A 16,228-nucleotide genomic window follows, 5' to 3' on the forward strand; every position below is an offset into this window, starting at 1 on the left:
TAGATGTTCTCTCGTATTTTGTTTGTTTGTTTGTTTGTTTGTTTGTTTGTTTATTTATTTATTTTTTTTTAAATGTAAATAAAAATTACTCGTTTGGTTAAAAATCATTACAAATTTACGCGTCATTGACCATTGTGTATAGATTTAAATATAAAAATGACTACCACGTTAAACTAATGATCGAGATTGGTAGTGATAGTGGTTTTGACAAAACCACACAAGGGGTGAAGTGGAGGATTAAATACCATGGCACAGCAAAATCTGGAAAATAACCTGTTTTCATATCGTCGTGCAGAGACTGTCCGCATTCTTAAGCTTTATTTTTATTATACTTTAAAACTTCTATAATAATATCAAATTTAAATTTAAAAAGGATCTAGTACCAAGAGAAGAGGGATAGTTGTAAACATTAAACAATATACCTAGATATGTCGTGTATACCGTAATTTGTGTAAAAGTCTGCAGGAACACCTGAATATAGTTGGATGGTAAGTTATGAAGGTATTAATTGTTATATAATTCAGAAATATTACTATTTACTAGTATTTTTTGAGTACGTCTATGCAATGATAAAATTCGTTGGTTCGTCGTCGTTAAGCTCGTGTCTTGATTGTATTAGCTTATCTCACCACCTTTCCTAATTGTTAATAATTTAACTCACATACAATTGAATTAATCGACGGCTATAATAAGTTTAATTACTGACTATTACGGACTGATATTCATTTGTTTTGTGAAAATAATATGTTCACCAATGTTTCAGTCGACATAGAGCCAGCGTACCGTGTAGTTTCGTTTCACGTTAAAGTGGTTATTATTATTTTTTATTATTATTAGCTTTTAACGAATTTTAGTAGTGCAAAATGTTCATTATTCTTTGCGTGCGCATATCATAATATACATTATCATAATCGATAAGGATTCAACCATTGCAGTAAAATTATAAATATTACAAATTGCGGTCGCCATACTGAATGCCTTTAAAATGTTTTTATCGTAAACGTTGGATACGATAATCTAGAATATAATATTATAAAGAGGTAAAATTGTTTTGTTTGTAGAGGATAATCTGGGTTACTAATAAACCGATTCGAAAAATTCTCTCGCTGATAGAAAGGAACTCTTGGACTTGGCAACAAATTAGCATTACATTTAACACACATATTCTTTGAGGTTTTTGGGAGTGCTATCGATTCGATTTCAACCTTTATTCTGTGTAGGTTGGTGTATAGAGTGGCTCACACGATTTTGAAATATTGTTTTAAGAAATAACAGAAAAGTTTAGAGAGTAGTATGAATCATGTTCGGAAGTATACAAATAGTATGCGCAGACGAATTCCCATCTCGGTCGAATTACCCGACACCGACACCAATTTGCCAGTGAACTGTACCCACACTAATTCCGAGATAGATAAACCGAAATAGCGCAGTATTATAATACTTGTTCATTTTTTCCTCAAGTGAAAACAGGTTATACAGCTAATATTAAATGTACATTTTTAGTAGGTTTCAAGCCGAGATAGTTTTATAGCATTTAAAAAAATAATCACATTTTAAATGATTACTTTTTGCATCTATATTATTACCTCTCTCTCTCTCTGACCCACACAAACATAGACTAGACGTCTTGACGCCTTTGCTCAAAATCGATGTTTATAGTTTTTGAATAATCTTAGAGTAAAATCACCAATTACACAACAAATTATAGATGATAATGTTTTTAACGTTTGGTATATCAATTGTGTATTTTTTATTTTACAATTAAAACTTCAATCATTATTAATTTATTTTTATTCGTTTAAATGGTTATTTTATGTTTTTGAGACAATATTAAAGCATAGTGACATGTGAAACCCATAGCAATATTTGTAACAGTTTCTACTCACATCACTTAAAACCAGTATATTAATCACAAATGTTTATGTTTAACTTTTTATTTTTAAGTAAAATAAAAATATTAAATATATATATAGCAAATTTATAAATCTTAAAGTTATAAGAAACTCTTTTTTCTACGAATAAATTGAAAATTGAAAATAGAATTATATTTGTTGGTTATAATTATTTCGTTAAGTTGCAAGATCTTGATGAATAATGCTAGATTTTAGGTTACAGAATGAGATTAGAATTTTAAGCCAGCAAATTACATAACAAAACGTTCAACATAATTATGCGAATCAAAAGTATTATAATATCATGATAAATTAACTATTCATGCCGAATTTTTCAAAAGTGTTGAATGAATTTTAGCTTAAATTTACTGATTTGTATGTTGTGTATTGTATGAGTCACGGTTATTAATATTATGAAATACAATTAACGGTGTCTTATAGTACATTATAATGCGGAGTACGGTTAATTGGTAATACGTATAGTAATATATTAATAACATAGGTTATTGCGACGTTTATGTCATTATTAATTTGGCGATAGTAGCAACTTATGAAAGAAATCACAAGATTGGTATATATATATAATATGTGTAAGTACGGTTCATATTGTGTACGAGTTATTTGACGAAGAAACCAAATGAACACGGATACAAATTATAACTGTTTTATTCATAAACTATAAAAGTATAAACTCGTTATGTTGTTTTATCTGTTCATCCATAAAGTATTAACGACAATGTAATGTTATATAATCACACAGGGCACAGTGGGCACACACCAAAAAAAAGTATTATAGTAAGACAACTATATGACGTTTACAGCCACTTTACTACGAGTTTAAATTAAAATGATTACAACTATAGTGATGTGGGAAATTTTTTTTCCTTAATAATGTGTTAAAAAAATTACAGTTATTATGCAAAACACTATAAAGTCAATCACAATATAAATTAAACATATTATTGTACCGCGCATTTAGGTGTATGAGGAAAAAAAAAACGAAACATCGTATTAATTTTGTTCGCAAAATAGTATTTTTTTTTTTTCCTTAAAATACATTATAAATCACTATATTATATTATTAAATATGACCGTTATATAACCACCAGACTACCTGCTCTGTTCGTATAACACGGCAATAATGTCTCAACAGCGTATGTTCGTTTTATTTTCTTACAGTCGACTGTTTCCACTTGTCTGCAGCAGTGTTTACCCGGACACCTGGCTGCTGTAACCGCACCTCACGACCAGTAAACGTACAACAAACGTACAACAAAACGTACAGAAAACGATTGATGCACGACGATCAGTACATCACCGGACCGAGGATATAAACCGCCATCATGGTGCACACAGGATCTTGTGGCGACCGGCTACACTATTTATTGGTCAGCTATTTGCCGATACTGACATGGATGCCAAGGTACAAGAAGTCGGACATGTTGTATGACGCCGTGTCGGGTGTCACTGTCGCGCTCACGCTGATGCCTCAATCTATAGCTTACGCGTCGCTGGCGGGATTGGACCCACTCGTAAGTGCACCTGATCACGTGTATACCCGTACAAGATGATTATTCGCCATCCGTGCTCACCCATCTTTTTTTCCCCTTCAAAATCCTGATTTTTAAAATGTTTGATGTGTACATTAAGACCGTGGTTTCGAATGCATGTAAAACAACTCATATTTTCATTTGATAACCCCCCCCCCCCCCCGATCTTTTACTTTTAATTGTTCTGCAGATGTTTTTTTTTTTTTTTAAATAATATATACCGTTTGAGTTTATTGTATGATATCTTTATGTATTTAATTCTATTGTACGCGTGCATGCCACTGAACTCCTCCTAAACGGCTGGACCGATTCGAAAGAATTTTTTTTTGAATGCGTTTGGGTGACGCCTTGGATGGTTTAGATTCACGATTGGACCCGATAGGTCCGACCCGGGGAGTTGCCCAAACAGGGATTTTAAGATTTACAAAGGAAATATTTGTTTGTATGCGGTTGCTATTGGTTATAGGAGAAATATAAATATATTTAGTAGAAATTGGTATTTTTTTGTTTGTTTATTGGTTGCCTGCAGTGGTTCATCGGGCAGATCAGGTATGCGCACGCATAGAATCGAATTTTCGCACATTGCCTACCAAGGTGGCTGAGTTGCACTTATGGCCGCTCATTGGCGTGTCCGCAATCAAAATAAAAATTAAAAATATTATTTATATAAATATAAGTACTCATCAGCGGGGTCCTCAAATCCACAGCAGGTAGGCATAATATACACATATAACCATTGAGTCTTATATGGAGTTGGCATTTTCAACGGGCAACAAAGTGCACGGGATCAGATAGTATTTATATAAATGGTATAGTAATTTTGTTTTACTATTTCCATAGTTGACTTTCACAGCTTTTTTAAAATTTGGCAAAAGAATGTCCAAATACTTTGATCATTAATCGAGGGTACTTAAAATAATATTTAAATATTTTCTAATCGCGATGTGCTAACCATTATAAATCGTCTTATTATAGATTGGATTGTATGCTGCATGCTTCGGTAGCTTGATGTACATAATATTTGGATCTGTACGTCAAATTACTATCGGGCCTACGTCTGTTGTTGCGTTGCTCACTTTCAACTACGTCAATCCAGAGCTACCAGCTACGGCGGTTATTCTCTGCTTTGTGTCAGGCATTGTCGAGCTCGTCTGTGGACTTTTCCGCTTAGGTACACCAAGTTTGTTATCAGTGAAATACGATCGCACAGCAATTTATTTCCATTCAACTGTGTTGTTAGTAACAATGTAATTTATAAGGACAAAAAAAATGTCTTTTATTATTTTATCAATGTAAATATCGTTTATAGGTACCTATTCAGTTTATAATCAGGCGTTATGCCATCTTGGATAATATGCTTGAATGCAAGTTGTTCGAAGACTGATTAGAGACTGCATTAACAATAGCAAACATTAAATACGACGCGTGCAGTAGCAATTTTCTTAATGCCCTATTCGGGTACATAATATTATACGGACGTAACGTAGAATTACACTAACACAGAATAGAACAATGGTTTATCCTAACCAACTGTGTACACCCGTACAGTAATCATATAAAATATTTTATTACCACAGTGTTAGATGTACAGAATTAATGTAGACTGCATAAACTTTAAATTAAAATAAAACACTTAATTCATAGAAAAAGTATTGTATAAAAACAATCGCAGTAATTATATAATAGTGATATACACTTCTGACATGCAATAGATGCAATTTTCCGTGGATATATCGATGGTGTAATACAAGGCAAATAACATACACATATACTGACTATAATACTTACATAAGTAACTTACACATTTTTCAACGCATCTGCATTTAAAATATCGTTCAAGCATCTTCCCAAATTCTAGACTAATTGGTTTTAAATTAACTTAAATTTACTGCGATGGTATAATAACTATTGTGTGCTTGGAGATTAATATTGTATTTCTACAAATTCGAAAATTAAAATAGAAATGAATAAACGCGTAATATTTTACCTCCGCAAATATTAATAGTGTTAAATTCAACAGTCTACGGAATATGGATTATAGCTAAACTAGTATATAGTGAGCGTAACTTATTTAGTCCGTCCTGTCTATGATTCTCGCATAAGTTAATAATGTCTGAAAATGTTTTTCTTCTCTCCAATGTAGGATTTGTCGTGGAATTCGTATCGATGCCAGTGACGGGTGGATTTGTATCGGCTGCAGCTATTCTTATGGCTTCCTCACAATTAAAAGGATTGTTCGGAATATCTTATAAGGCCAAAAACTGTTTGGAGATGTGGATAAAGTTTGTTGAAAACATTGAAAATTTTCGAATAGCAGACACCTCTATGGGACTGATATGTATCTTCGTGCTGGTAGGATTGCAGGTGAGTGTACATAACATAATGAATGGTGTAAACCAAAGTCAGTGTATACATCGTGCTTTGTTCATAGAGCTTAAAATACATAAAAGTCAACGCTAAAGGAATGAAAGCAAAATCTTTTTCGGTGATTTTGTTTTTATTGACAACTGGAAGCAATGTTCTCGTAGTCATCGTATCGTCGACAATCGCATATTTTTCAATCCGACAAGGCCAGTCACCATTAGTATTGACAGGTATATTACATTACGAAAACAGTAATGTATTTTAAATCGTAAATAAAATATATTTATGTGCACTGTTACTTATGTTTAGGTACCATAGCTAGTGGCATACCACAATTTCGGTTACTGTTTTTGGACTACGAAAACGAAGACGAGAAGTTTACCTTTTTCGAAGGTTTGTCCAGGTTATGGCCTGGTGCGATCGTCGTGCCGTTGGTGTCGATTTTGAGTACAGTTTCAGTCGCTAAAGCATTTAGTAAGTTAATCCGACTTTCAATTTCTATGTACTATAGTACATTATTATTATTACATACTGTAGTAGCCAGTAGGATAACCCTGCGAACAGTGCTTGGGGATGTTAAATGCTAACTATCGGTATTCTTCCACAAATTAAATATTGATGTCTTTTCTGACTACTTGTGGGTTTTTGTCACATTCACTTGTTGCTCATTCTACCTACTTGAGTCTACTGCATTGCGTGCGCATTTCACACATTTATGTTGTGTACCTATGAACGGTTTTATAGTTTAAGATTTTAAATAATACGATATACACATCAACTAAATCAATAGCTAGTATACAGTGATGCTACATTTTAATAAAATTACTGGTTTATATTTTGATTTCAAATGCATTGACCTGAGTTGCGTGTCTAATATAGCGTTTCTTAATCAGGGTTCCGTGGAGATCACTTCAAAATTCCGAAAACTTGTGCATTTTTCAAAATTTTAAATTTTAAATTTAACAAATTATTAAAACTAGTATTGTAAAATATAATGCTCAATTACAATGAAACATTAAAAATATTGAACAAAGAAGTGGTTCTAATTGTCGAGCTGTAATAACCTACTGTCGAAAGCTCAATAACAAGTTGTGGTTCCGTGGATAAAAAAGTTTGAGGTCTTATGCAATATTTTATAGATGGGAAATGTTAAAGATGTCTGTTACATACAATCTGGTTAATTCGCATTAAATTGATGGAGTATCATGAAGTAATAACAATAAAACAATTATGTAATTATTTTCTTCTTCCTAGGCGGTGGAAGAGTAGTTGATGCGTCACAAGAGATGATAGCGTTGGGATTCTGTAATATTTTTGCCTCGTTTATGGGATCTATGCCCGTAGCGGGAAGTATGTCCAGGTCTGCTCTTAATCATACCACCGGTGTTCGTACAACGTTCAGCTCAATATTTACAAGTAAATTGTCAAACATTAAATCGCACGTTCTACACACATTGCAACGTTTTAAAAACTGATTTATAGCTATATTAGTCATGTTGTCGTTGTGGTTTTTGACACCACTTCTGTATTACATACCCAAGTCAAGTTTGTCTGCTGTCCTCATATGTGCGGTGACTTCAATGTTTCGATATGACATGGCAATTTCGTTATGGAAAACCAATAGTAAGTAACAGTACAATTATAATGTGATCTACAACTTTGCAATTAAATTGTCTATAATTAATGAGAGCATAATATATATCTAAAAGACTACATAATAATATGTGTCTTATTCTGTATAAGTCAGATGTATTAACCTTATAAAACGCATCATTTTAATATATATTTATAAATATTTGGTAGGTAGTATTAATATTACATAACTAGTAAAATAATTTTCGATTTCCCAAATATTTAATCTTGATTTTATATTTTAGCTATAAATAAGAAATAATTAAAAAGAATAAAACGCATTCTTACGTTTTTCTAGATTCAAAAATGTTAATACTCGTATTATATCAAGAACAAAAAGTATATTGTAAATCAATCAAGACTTAAAAATAATGATGTTTATTTATGATGTTATTCATCTGTTAACTTTTCTCAATGTTGTATCAGAAAGTTACATTTTATTACATTTCTTTATTCAGTATATTTTTACTTTTAAACTTACACATACGAAATATTATAATAATGTATAAGTAAACCTTATATGGGGGTCTAGGGCCTAGTTATACATTGAGTTTATAAATTAAAATAATAATAGCATACGAATTTAGTCTTGTTATCACAGTCACAATTGTGCACAACTATGTTACGTCATATTGCCATAAGTTTATTTTTATATGAGTAAAGTTATTATGAGGACATGATACATAATGTGTTTATAATACTGTGTCTGTCTGACAAGTACCAACAAAAATAAAAAATGAGAACCAATATTAGTGTTTAAAGACGTAATTAAAATGTTTTTAAAAGCTACTATTGTGTAACGAAAAAATGAATACACAAAGTTTATTTGACGTTTTCTTATACTACTGCCTAGCGGTTGTATTATATTATTAAATATTGATGGAAAATTGCATAAAATGTTTATGTTGAAATTCTCTCAAAAATAATATATACTAGTCTTCAAATTCGATAATAGGTCTTTAAACTTTAGTGTCCCATCATAGATATCTCAACTTAGACTTGGTAGATATACGTAATATACGTTGCTCATTAGATAGATGACAACGTGTTAATTATTTCGTACTTTGAATTTTGGAGTTATCTCTGTCGATTTCCATAGTACCATTATGTAACCGTGATATTCTGATATTAATACCACGATATTACACTATTATTTTTTACAAATGTATAAAAAATTGCTATAAAAGTTTACGCTGAAACATAAAACGTATCGTACAGATATTATATATTATGTGCGTCACTGGTACACTATGGTACGTGTAATGGGTCACTTTATACTGGCCGACGTTAGTTAATATTAACAAAATATGTAGGTAAACGTACCAATTTAATTATAGAACAATGTTAACTATGCCAAAGTACACGTTAAGACCACAATTATATTATCTATTAGTGACTATTACCTACTGAAACTCACATTGGGTTCTATTACACAGGACGTGATTTAATACCGTTCACCACCACGTTCGTCTCGTGTTTGATATTCGATGTTGAGCTTGGACTTCTGTTCGGCATCTGTGTCGACTTGTTGTGCGTGCTCTATCGCAGCGCTAGACCATCGATTTCCATCGAAAAAGAAACTGTGAGTAAACACAAAACATACATTTTTATCTATCAATCATTTATTTCAACAATAAAAATGTATTAATCATCATAATACTCATAATACTACTTTAGTATAGGTATCACTCGTTTTCATAGATAAATACCTCTTAATAATGCCAAGATTTTTAAATAAAAATTACTAACATTTTAAATAAAATGTTACCACTTGAAATTAAAAAGACAAGAACAAAAAATGTAAATTATTTTTATTTTTTAATCCTGTTCTATATAAGTTCACAATTTTGTGATCTGCGCAATAATAAAAATAATTAGAATTTTCCAATAATTATAACAAAACTCTGTTACAGCATATTATTCTCACATTATACACCTACTGAATTCGATTTACAAACTCATTTTTTTTTTCAGAACTCGGGTTACGTGAAATGGGTGGTTAGGCCTAGCAGCGGGCTACTGTTTCCGGCTGTGGACTTTATGCGACAGCGGATCATTGCTGAGATGTCGTCAACGGAACGCTCGAACAAACCGAAACTCATAATCGTGGACTGCGTACATTTCGACAAGACCGACTTCACTGCTGCCCAAGTACTTGTGTTTGCCCTAAAATTTATGTAATATAATTTTAATACAACCGCTGTTATTGGTGCTTGAGCGCGTTTCAAACTTTTTTGGTATGGTAACTCACTTATTACGACTACCCGTCATCCGACAGAAGACGCTTGAAACAAAAAATGTTTTTTGTTTGCTACGTACAGTAATAATTAGTTCTGGTAGTAATTATACTATAATGTTTTATCTTTTATTCTCTTGTAATCAGCTAGCGACACATAAAAAAAAAATAGTATACTTTGACGCGTCGTATTTTAATCTCTTCGTTATTTTTTTCAGGGAATCAAATCGTTGATAAATGAACTGAAATCCGAGTCATGTCAATTAGAACTGATGAACGCCAAGGAATGTGTAGCGGCTATACTGGAAGCTACGCTGAACGTTAAAATCTTGTCGATGGTTCAGCTTCAAGATTCTATCAAGAAATTTAATTTTAGTATGTATACACCTTAGGCTTTACAATATATTTCGTAGACATGTGCCCATGTCTTAGTAAAATCAATCTTTTCACGGAAACCGAATTTTTAAACTCGGTAAAAATAAAAAAATCCACTTAGTACGAATTTATAATTTAATTTGATGAAAAATATTTTACTATATTCACTGAACAATAATTATAAGCGTCCATTGAATTTTTGGCCTATGTAGTATGAGAAAAACTTGTTCATACAAAGTATATTATACATTCGTAGATAAATGCATTTAATTATAATATAATTCATAACTTGTTGTGTATACATACAGTAGGAATACTCACAGTTTGTTTTTCTGTTTAATTTAAGGTTTATTAATTTATAACTTAAATGATTGATAACACAACTTATTGTTTTGTCTTAAAAGTAATTACAATTTACCATCAACTCTAAATTATTCAATTTTAAAGTTATTTTAAAATAGATAATCAGGCTTGTTGTAAATATAAATAATATTTTTGGGGAAATGAAGGATGAAATAGTTAGGGGTTGATAATTAATGAAAAAAAGTGTAAAATTATCACAGCCTATATACAAGTGGTGAGATTCTTAATTTTCCCTTGATTAAAGACTTGAATTACAATAAAATTAATAGTATATAAATTAATTGATGTATTTTTAAAATGTTTTTATCTATGCAGTTCAACCTGATCTCAATGGAACTGAATCAATGACATCACACGAGATGAAAATGAAAACTATTTGTGAATGTAAAGCGTGATTCTTACTTGTTATTATGTTATTTTACTTTTGTATACCTTCTGTACCTATTTACACATTTCTAAGTTATTATATCATTTTTTACTACCTATTCTATTGTATAACTAGGTATATATTTATATACTAAAGAAAATTAAATATAAATAATGTATATTATTATAGAATATCTTGAACAACTAAAAAATGTTTTATTATTCTTTTAGTGTTTTAATATAATTAATATTAATAACACACTGACATTATTTTATTTTCAAATTTTGATAGAGCCAAATGTTAATGTTTAAAATATGTGCCCTAAATGAATTATAAAGTCCAGATATTACTCCGTAATACACTAATATCTCTATATCACCACATTTTATATGTATAATTGGCTAATAGGTTTTATCAGCTTTTTAGAATAATTTTAATGACGGACCAAACTGATTTGTGAAATATTTACTTTATTTATTCTAACATAATAAATATTATATGTTGTAAAACAAGTTTAAAATTTAAGAATGTATAATCTATAACAATGGAGATATTTCAGTAAATTTTCTGATCATCATTATGTCGAATTTCAAGAGGAACAGGAAAAAGTTCGAGATACCGAGTCTTATTAAAAAATTTAAAAAAAAATGTACATATGTATGTGAATAATAAATAATACGAAAGCTTAAAATACATAATTTGAATACTTAAAATACTGAAATAATAGAAATGACCGAATAAATATATATATATATTTTTTAATCTGTAATTAAAGTGTGCTTAATATTACATTTTTCTGCTCAACGTCTTCCAAATTAGATAATGCAGAAAAAGCCTTATCTTCCATACCTCGCTGCAGTGGTATCAACAAAATTCCTTACAGTTTTTAAAGCATGTTGTAGTAACTTCAAAAGTGACTTCCTCCTCATTTTGTAGTTCTATTGTGTACTTGATACAACGAAAAACGATTAATTTTATATCGAGTTATCAAGAGAAAATACTATTAAGCGTAATAGTAGTTTCAAGGGGAATTCAATTTAGTTTGAGATAACGAAAAATTCAAGATAGCGACGTTTGACATAATTAAGAATCTTCTGTATTTTATTTTGTACGAATGTGAAAATGTTGGTTTCTATTAAAAATGAACTATGTTTGTTTCGTGGATTTATCTATTATATAACACTTTAAGCATATTCAGTATTTTAAAAAACATCCTTTGAAATCGTTGATAGATAGGTACTTCATATTGTACGTGGAAAAATACAATTTCAAAATATAGTTTTGAATATTAAAAATGTTATTTATTTTTAGCCACATAATGATTAAAACATTCTAGTTTGTTAACTGCTTTTTTACTTTCTACTTTATTTTTAAGCTTTTTGACCGAACAAAATATTTATAGAAAATAAATAAATTAAAAATAGATCAAAAAGAGACAAATTAATTTTTAAATTATATCATAATATGTACATAAAATGCTAATATAAACATTTGTTGAAAACTTTAAATGTCTACTCCGTAGATTCTTTATTTATTTGTTTTCGAATTACAATAAATTAACAAAATTGATTTTACTTAACACTGGTTTTGCGGAAAAGATCCCATTTTGTAAGCTCTTGGGAACTTTCTATTTTGACCTGTCAAAAGTTCTAACTATATTCAATTTTTCACCAGAAAAAATACTGAAGTGGAAATTCAAAGCATTATTTTGACTGTATTAAAATAGTACATAATGTACACACATAGAACACATCTTTGTAAAATCAATACGGTTGTTTCTCTCAGAATCTTAAAAACTTAGAATTTGACCTTTTAAACTTTTAAGTTCGTTGATTTTAAACCTCAACCATTGTACAATAAAATATTTAATTATTAAGTTAAATAATTTAGAATATATTATTAGGTATATTTGTGTAAAATTCCGACTACTGTTTCAATATCGATGTAGCCATCTATCAGCAGCTACATCCGGACAAGCGATTCACATCAATGGTCTTCTAGAGCGCACCACACGAACTGAGAACAATTCTCTCATCGCCAGTCAATTTCAAGTAGATTATGGATACACCCGTAATATTACAATATTTAACTAAATGTTATTTAAAACTCAATTGTTTTTTATACAATTATACACATAATATTTTAATTACTTGTGAACATCCTTTAAATTATTATATACTGTTCGGCTCACGACAACTCTATTATCGATGGATATCCTCCTTATTAAGTTGGTTAACCCATAAATAAGCTTTAAGGTAATATTTTCTTAAAAGCATTTTTTTCTTGATATTTTAATTTTACAGCGAGTGGTAAGTGAGTAAATTATTACATTATAAAAATGAACGTAACTCACTTCAAAATTGAAATATATGAAAAAAACCACCTCCACAAAATTCACCTCTTTACGTAATTTACTAATTATAAAAAAAATATTTCAGCAAACCTCAATAGTGGGTGCAATATTATGTTCATTATAATATTGTGTTGAATATTATTTTATAATACTAATTGACGCAGAGTACTTACAGACGAAAATTATATGTGACGACTGGATTTATAATTCATAGTATATAATTATTATTGATTACATACTATTTTAAGAGCCATTTTTATGATTAGAATTTATCTCAATATGGTTGTTGATAACAGTACTTAACTAAGATTAACTTCGTATTCATTATGATTATTATGAGGTATGAAATACAAAGAGACTTTATTCGTAACATATTAATTACATTATATTATTATTATTGATTTTTCATCTTTTAAAAACTAATTTTTTTTTAATTACATGCCGATTTCTCTTTAAATTATAATATTGTACTCGGCAACTTATTAGTTATAAGTGATTAATATTTACGCATTTCTTAGACCTACCTATCATTACAACACAACTTTCAAAACATTATTGCTTCTGTGCAAAACTTATCAAATATTAAATATTGCATCGTCGTGCCTATAGTTACATTTTAGACATTCTAATTCATAATTTAAGCCACTACAGCCTACAAAAATCAGATAACCTATAGCAATACATAATTTCGGCGATTACTTATGGAAAGACGAACAAATTGTATTCATATCACTACGAATTTACATCATGTTCAAAGACGTAACTAGAATCAAATAGTTACAGGGGCCAAAATTATATAAAACCAAAGATTAAAATAATCTGGGAGGGGGCGGGGGGCTTTGCTGAGTTCTAAAAAACTTTCAACCGACTTGGCCAATGTTAAACCATGTTTAGAAAATCTCAGGTTTCATATTGATTACTATCAAGTATGTGGAAAAATACATGAACTTTCCATTATCCAATTCAAGTGATTTCATTATCATTTTGAAAGTTTTGATCAACAGCACCTGTTGTCGTTGTACACCATAAAATCATTTAGCCGTAAAATCTATCTTCTCTTTCTCTTTGACAGAAGGAGAAGAACTCTTCAGTAAACAATATAATAATAATATATTAATCATTCGATAATTGTATAACTTTTAGACTTTAGTTAGTAAAGAATAACAAATATCTGTAGCAGTTAAGCAGGAACTTGCAAATATGACATTTTTTACTGCATAGTGGTCAATACTTCCTAAAAATTAAAAAAAAATTAAAACAGCTGTAATGTATTATTAAAAATTACTAAACATACTTTGTTGTATTTGTTTTTATTCACTAACCCAGCGGTTCTCAATCATTTGAGACAGCGGTCCTTCTATAATTTCACCAAGATTTTCAGCGACCCTTTACCATTATAAAGTATACCTATGTATCGCTGCTCTAACTCACAAGAAACATATCAATTTGGTGTTAAGCAGATCTAATCAGGTATTGTTGGCTTTAATATTATGGTAAATGTTATTATTTAACTTAACTACTTAGGAATAAGTATATTATTTAAATCATCCCAATACATACTTTAAATGATATTTTAATTTATTTTAAATCATGCGATGGGCATTTAAAACCGTATATTTTTATATTGTAATAATCAAATTTTAAATTAAAATTATTAATAAAATATAATATTTTTGCCCTAGATAAAATTCTTGTTTTGAAATTTGTTAATTAGTCAATTTACTCTAAAATCAAAACTAACTGCAAAAAATTTGATTCGCTGATCACAAGTTTCGTTTGCATCATATGGGTCACACAGAAAACAATAATGCGTCGATGATCTCTTAAGTTATTTAATGATACTTACATAAGTACATGGTACATAATCCATACCTTCTAATTTTGCACACACCAACTACCGCTATTATTATACGGTGGCAGTGTGGGCAGTGTGGCACACACAGTGAATGTATGCAGTATGTCAGTACCTACACAGCACTTGGATGGTACTCCTTAAACAATGTTTGCACACCTCTACACAACCAGACGGCAGACATCACCCTGTCTCCGCCATAAGACTGAGTGACCGCAGGAATGTTTAATAGGTTTAGTTGTTTCAATGAAAGCTAAAAGCAAACTGCAGGCTCGGTGAAATATTTGCAAAGCCCAGAAAACGTTCAAGTATTTTAAAATGTGTGTATCAATATAGACAGCCTAATGCTTATGGTAATGGCTCACCTGAGCAGTCAGTTAAATATTATACTCTTATTTTTTATAAATCCGTCACGTCATAAGTACTACTGTTGGGTACTTCCTTAAACTCATGTAAATTCACGTAAAAACACATAAACACCGCATATATGCTTATTGTAAATTTATTACCCTTACAGATTGTATATTTTCCAAATAAATGTTAAAAAAAAAATTTTTTTATATAAATAAGTACAATATCGTACTTAAACAAAGTTCGATTTTTGTAATTTATTAAACTGTTAAATAATGTTTTAAACTGTAAATTGTGGTTGGAAAATAATTATTAACTGCTGTTTATCCTTTTTAGCTGACATTTTTATACCCACACCTAACCTAAAAAACATATTTTTTTTTCGTTTTTAAAGACAGGATTCTCAGATAGTTCTAACTACAGTATGGTTACATGTGTTTCTCGTATACAATTTAAATAAGTGTTGCTGTGTTGGTATTATGTGCTGCCAATTATTTCAAATGTATCGCAGAAAATTGGATTACCTATAAAAATCCAAAAATGTACTTCCAACAAAACACCGTTCTAAACTTTAAGTTTGAAAATTGATCAATTCTTTCAAATAGTCTTATACTAAAGCCAACAACACTAAACTAGGTTTGTTTAAGAGGACGTCACACACATAAAATCCATTGGCTACACACAGTTACACAATATGTTGAAAAAAGACTTGCGTGTGAGGTGAGCAACCAGTAGGGTTAGGAAGTTGTTGCATTAGATGTTTTTCTTTTGTTTTGATTATTGACTTATTTTGTAATTTTAAGAGTATATTTCACCTGCTTTCTTGCTGTATCCACTGTAATTGTTGTTGAGTTATAATAGTTTATACTGAGAATCTCTAAAAAAAAAAAAAT

General features: G+C 30.1%; 1 protein-coding gene and 1 long non-coding RNA gene across 6 annotated transcripts; one reads left to right on the forward strand and one right to left on the reverse strand.

Moving 5' to 3' along the window:
* The first annotated feature begins 706 nt into the window (after positions 1–706).
* LOC111039339 (sodium-independent sulfate anion transporter-like) lies at positions 707–10,962 on the forward strand. 5 transcript variants are annotated; one of them, XM_022322814.1, is made up of 12 exons: positions 707–810; positions 3,072–3,424; positions 4,418–4,613; positions 5,586–5,806; positions 5,874–6,036; positions 6,116–6,280; positions 7,061–7,222; positions 7,289–7,429; positions 8,875–9,020; positions 9,413–9,589; positions 9,893–10,049; positions 10,728–10,807. In XM_022322814.1, the coding sequence occupies exons 2-12, from the start codon at positions 3,236–3,238 to the stop codon at positions 10,805–10,807; spliced, it is 1,797 nt and encodes a 598-aa protein (XP_022178506.1). In that variant the 5' UTR covers positions 707–810; positions 3,072–3,235. The 5 variants fall into 5 exon arrangements, with proteins under 5 accessions (XP_022178506.1, XP_022178505.1, XP_022178507.1 ...); XM_022322813.1 differs by having other exon boundaries at positions 737–1,040; XM_022322815.1 differs by lacking the exon at positions 707–810 and adding an exon at positions 2,317–2,687.
* Positions 10,963–11,248: 286 nt separating this feature from the next.
* LOC111039340 lies at positions 11,249–13,263 on the reverse strand. Its single transcript, XR_002605086.1, has 2 exons — positions 13,133–13,263; positions 11,249–11,727 (listed from the first exon to the last, which is right to left on the reverse strand). It is a non-coding gene; the product is annotated as an uncharacterized LOC111039340 (long non-coding RNA).
* Positions 13,264–16,228: the final 2,965 nt, after the last annotated feature.

Source organism: Myzus persicae, unplaced genomic scaffold (assembly GCF_001856785.1).
Source record: "Myzus persicae strain clone G006 unplaced genomic scaffold, MPER_G0061.0, whole genome shotgun sequence".
Lineage (NCBI taxonomy): Eukaryota > Metazoa > Arthropoda > Insecta > Hemiptera > Aphididae > Myzus > Myzus persicae.

Coding starts and splice junctions, on each gene's coding strand:
- LOC111039339 (XM_022322814.1), top strand. CDS start 3,236: ATGGTGCACACAGGATCTTGTGGCGACCGGCTACACTATTTATTGGTC. Junction 4,614..5,585: donor CTGTGGACTTTTCCGCTTAG/GTACACCAAGTT, acceptor TCTCCAATGTAG/GATTTGTCGTGGAATTCGTA. Junction 9,590..9,892: donor CCGACTTCACTGCTGCCCAA/GTACTTGTGTTT, acceptor TATTTTTTTCAG/GGAATCAAATCGTTGATAAA.